The sequence below is a fragment of the Colobus angolensis genome, unplaced genomic scaffold (assembly GCF_000951035.1).
Source record: "Colobus angolensis palliatus isolate OR3802 unplaced genomic scaffold, Cang.pa_1.0 Scaffold162, whole genome shotgun sequence".
In the NCBI taxonomy this organism is placed as follows: domain Eukaryota; kingdom Metazoa; phylum Chordata; class Mammalia; order Primates; family Cercopithecidae; genus Colobus; species Colobus angolensis.
Window position 1 is genome coordinate 3,329,706 of NW_012114733.1, and position 5,190 is coordinate 3,334,895.

The window sequence follows — 5,190 nt, forward strand, 5'->3', positions numbered from 1 at the left end:
GTACAGTGGCGCAATCTCAGCTCACTGCAATCTCAAACTCCTGAGCTCAAGTGATCCTCCCTCACTGGCCTTCCAAAGTGCTGGGATAACAGGCATGAGCCACCACATTCAGCCTAACTTTATGTATTTAACATCATATATCAACATACTATTTTCAGAGTGAACACAATTTTTATCTTCTTCCTCTATTTTCCAGCAAGTCACTTGATAGCTTTGGTATATATGCTTTTCACATATGAAACAAACATTCCTAACAACTAGGAACAATTACAAATCAACTCAAAGCAACAGTGTCCAAAACACACCCATATGTATTACACACATCCGAGAAACTACCACAGGACTAAGCACTGTACAAAGTCAGGGAGAGCAGAGAATAGGGTGGCCAGCGATGACCTATATAAATCAGCTTTCCCTGCTGCTGATGGCAGTAACAGTAGTAGTATCGTCATCGCCATCATCACTTTTGTTGCAAATCCATGCATTGGCTGATGTGGGAAAATCTCAACATTATAAACGGTGTAGTACATGTGAAAAAAAGAAGGCTGACGTGTGCTTGAGACGTCAATGAACCATTTCCTTCATCAGACTTCCCTAAATGGGATATTTCCAAAGGGAGATCAATAATCTCTAAATATCAAGCCACAAGGCTGAGCATATTAAACAAGCCCATAGTCAGGCTTTCTAACTAGGTAAGCAAGTTCCATTGATTATTTGAACCTACTGACAAGTATTTAGATCTGTTCAAGTGTCATAAATCTATGGTCTCTATCAACCCAAAAGGCCCACTGTGGTTAATAACTGGAAACCAAGTCATACACCTAATGAAAATATTGTGTTTTCCATCCACTAAAGAACAATGTTCAAGATGTTCTCCTGGTATGTATTCTGAACTCAGGATTGGATACTGCCTCCTTCCAATGTTGGCTTCTTTAGTGCTATGAATTAACACATTTATCAAAAACACTGACTGTCCAAATTAGTATTTCTCAAACTTTTCTTGAATGTAACACACAGTGAGTTATACATTTCAGATAGTGGCACTATATACCACAGCCACACATACTCACACGTCATGAGTGAATATTTGCCCTTACCACAGAGGAAGCACTACAATAGTTTTTATTCTATTTTACCACCTCATTTTAAAATGTTGGTCCTGACCTACTAACAAACACATTGACAATCATTGCGGTAAACTATAGGGTGAAATATCAACACCTGAGTTAGTTCTGCACCTCAGGTCTAGCTCTTATAAAATGCCGAAGTTTGACTCCATGTTACTAAGGTTCTTTCACTCACTAGCATTTTAAATTAGCAGAAAACAAATATCAGGGAAAAGAAAAGACAGAAAATAAGCATCATAAGTCTGGGCAAAGATGTAGAATTATGGTGTTACTTAGTTAATATCAAAAAAGGTGGAAACACTCTACAGGGGATAAAACACATGCAGGCATTAAAAATTATGTTGCAGCAAATCAATCAGTTACATGAAAAAAACACTCAAAACTCATCATCAGATTGTTAATAGAGCATGGCCCCAAATTTGGAAAGATATATAATATTCATAAAATATATAATAAATACATAGGTAAAGGATATATACAAAATGTTAACACTGGTTATCTCTGGATAGTGAGGTTATGAGTGATATGGGATTCCTTCATTATTCTTTTCCTTATTTTACAAATTTCCTCCAATGCACAAATATTACTTTTATAATCTGAAAGAAAAACAATGAGTAATATTGAAGAGGAAAATTTAATATAAAATTGGAAAACATAAGAGCCTTAAAAGGTAACCTAAGGACCTGAGCAATACAACACACACCCTACTCAACAGGTTTTAAAACAACAGGATGCCCACAGCAGATCTAAAAGCTTTTGAAATGATCCTGGCCACAAAGACGGAATGGAGAATAAAGTACACAAGGATAAGCATGTTTCAGAAATGCCATGTGCTGTGTTTTACATCTTACAAAAGAATAAAACCAAGTGCATAAAATGTAGTAAAATATAAGCATCCAGATGACAGTAGTAGCTCGGATGTTGGACAAAGGAAGAAGATGACCACTAAAGCCAAAAAGCAAAATGGTGGCAAAATGAAAAAGTGGAAAATCAAGTTATTGATTAACATATGGAAATGCACAGAAAGGAACAATACAACCATAAAATACATTCATGTAAGTGGTCTAACAAGTTCTATATTGTTCTATTTGCCATGTAGAGTAACTTCAGGAATATTCTCAAACAAAACAAATATACATCTCTTCCTACATTGTATTTATTACACATCTAACAGTTAAAAATAATTTGTGTCACATTTTCAGAAAGGTATTAAGTTATGATGAATAAATAGAAAAAGCAAGTAAATTGCCACATCCAATGACCCATTTTAACTGAGAAAACACTACAGGCAAGGAGGGTCAGTGGGGTGAGGGGTCATTACCTCCGGGATGCTTTTCTTACTTTCCTCCTTCTCTGCAGCCATGCTTTTACTTCAGGGGTGGATGCTGGAGTAGGCTTCGTGTGATCAATGGTATATATATCCTTTCCTTGTTTCCAAAGCTGATACCTGTCTGGCTGAAATTTCCTCACAAAGATATCCATTGAAATTTTCACCATGTCTTTCCTGCAAGTGCACTGAAACACAACCAGGTTGGAGAGTGTTAAACATTTCGCTAACTATACAGTAACACAGAGTTGGTCCTTGAACACACCATCCATGAATACTTAGTCACTACATAATGGAGGATAATGCATTACATCATCAAACATTCAGTGGGTGATAAACCCAATTTCTTCTGAATAGAGATGAGAATCTATATATTCACATTTATAATGTGGTTTTAATGGCTTGTGGACCTCATAGGGAACTACGTACCAAGAAAAACTAAAAGGAAAGAGTGCTCATTTGGAAGCATGTCTGCAATGGAAAGACTATCTGCCCATCACAATGATGTGTCAATGAACTGAGCACTAAAAGGTCTGTAAAGCTGAAAACCTGGGTTGTCAACAAATAAAACAACCCAATGAATGTGTGATTAGAATACTTTAACCAATGAGTTGAGATAAATTTACTCCAAGATATATTTTGTTATATTTATGGTTATTAACAAACTGTCACAAGGTAACCCAAAATTAGGAGCAAATGAATAGCCTTTTCTACATCACATTACATACAACATCCAATACCATTAACAACAACAACAAACATATCCACTAAAACAAAGACATGGGGTAAAGGCGAAAAGTTCAAAGAAAAAATTATTTTGATCTACTATGCCTTTAATTCTCATGAATACATAGTTATCAGTCACATCTTATTAACCAAGTTTTCTACAAAGACTTCACGCAAAGTTTTATCAGGTCTAGGCCAACACTAAGCAACAGGGAAGTTATCATTCAAATGGTGGTGCATAAATAATCTCCAAGATTTAACTGATACACCTTGACAATCCCTAACATACCTGGTAAGACTGACTGAACAGTTTTGACATAATAAGACTTTATTATCTTGGTGATACAATTATCAACTCCATGCAAATTAACTCCAAAGTCTTAATAATATCCAAACCCAAACTCTCACCAGAGTTCTCATCCTAATGACCATTACATTCAAAATACCTAAACGCAATGTCTTCAACTGCAAACCACACTGTTTATACCAAATGATACCACAGTTCTATTCTCCTACATTCATAGTCCACATTTCCTAGACACTCCCTACGCCTTCACCCCTAAAAATTCAGCCTTGTCTCCATATACAGTGTCTCCTGTCTCAATTCCTTCTGCCAGCATCCTTGCAGCTGCACTGCCAGGCCTTGAATCCTAGCATAGAAGGCTCATTTCCCTGCCTGTCATTTCTCCTAACAATAATCCATCATTACAGCTGTTACTTTCATCTGCCCCAAATATCTTACATTCATTCATTCCTGAGTTCAATAAGGTGTAATCACCCTGCTTTTCCTTTAGAATAAGGTCTAAATTTATGAGCCTGGCATTAAGGGTTGCAAGACTTTACTCCACCAATGAGATTTTCAGGTTTCTCTCCCACAGCAAGTCAACATGAATATTCTTCTTCAACCCAAGTTATGGGAGCCCAAATGCCCCATATGCTTCATTACTTCAGGATTTTCCTCCTACCACACCACCTTCCTGCATACTAGTCTGCTATCCAGCAAAACTTCATCCTTAGCTCTGAATATAAATCGTCCCAACTATTCCTCTGAATCTAATACTATTTATCTACACCACTGCTTTCTATTATTGGTTACATATAATGAGGGTTAGAAGTTATCTTGCTATAATTATCTCGCCACTGGAATATAGAAAATGAGGGTCCTGAGAAATTGAAAGATATTTTGGATTAAGATGTAATCTATTGACAAAAGGGGAAAAAAAGCTTGGAATTATAACAAGAAACTTTCTTAAAGTGTTACTAACATTGCTTCACAAAGAAAAAATAAACAGTGAACAAAGTTATGCTCCCCATTTTAATGAGCTAATGTAGGCCTGTTCATGATTACAATTGTAACATCCCTAGGGCAGATAAGCTGGTGAGGTACAGAACACTATTTCTGAGGAAAGTGTCTCAGAAAAAAAAAACCTTTGGCCGGATTAATATTCATCTTGTTTGCTCAGATGATGCTACGAAGCCTAAACAGAAAAAGCAGATAAGCCATGGTCAAAGAGGAGGTTGCTCAGAGACTGGAGGATGGTGTTGCTAGACAAACTTGCTGAACAGATTAGGCATGTGACTCATGGATCCAATCAAGCCTGTCAGCAGAAGCCAGGAACAGAGAACGTAGTTATCCAGGAAAGAGCTGTGCAGGACCGTCTTGCTTGATGCTTGGATGTCCACGAACTGCACAGAAGACTGACAAGGATTTTGAGACTTTTATACAGGCAGAAATGCTGCCGGCCTGAACTGAAAGGAACAGAGACAAGAACAAATAAAGGAATGACTCCAAGGACAGAGCCACAAACACAGAATGACTGAGTCGACAGAACCTCATTGGGCTATTACAACAGCCCTAACAAACTACCCGTCAGGAGGTACAGAAACATGCCACAATGTGTCTTAAGATTTGTTATTTGGGGCCGGGCGCGGTGGCTCAAGCCTGTAATCCCAGCACTTTGGGAGGCCGAGACGGGCGGATCACGAGGTCAGGAGATCGAAACCATCCTG

General features: G+C 37.7%; 1 protein-coding gene across 3 annotated transcripts in view; it reads right to left on the minus strand.

Moving 5' to 3' along the window:
• KDM4C (lysine (K)-specific demethylase 4C) overlaps nucleotides 1-5,190 on the minus strand; it is a 381,948-nt gene that overhangs the window by 195,181 nt on the left and 181,577 nt on the right. For all 3 annotated transcript variants that reach the window (XM_011937297.1, XM_011937295.1, XM_011937294.1), the window contains exon 8: nucleotides 2,449-2,642. In XM_011937297.1, the coding sequence (XP_011792687.1) occupies nucleotides 2,449-2,642 (194 nt within the window). The remainder of the gene's footprint in view (nucleotides 1-2,448; nucleotides 2,643-5,190) is intronic.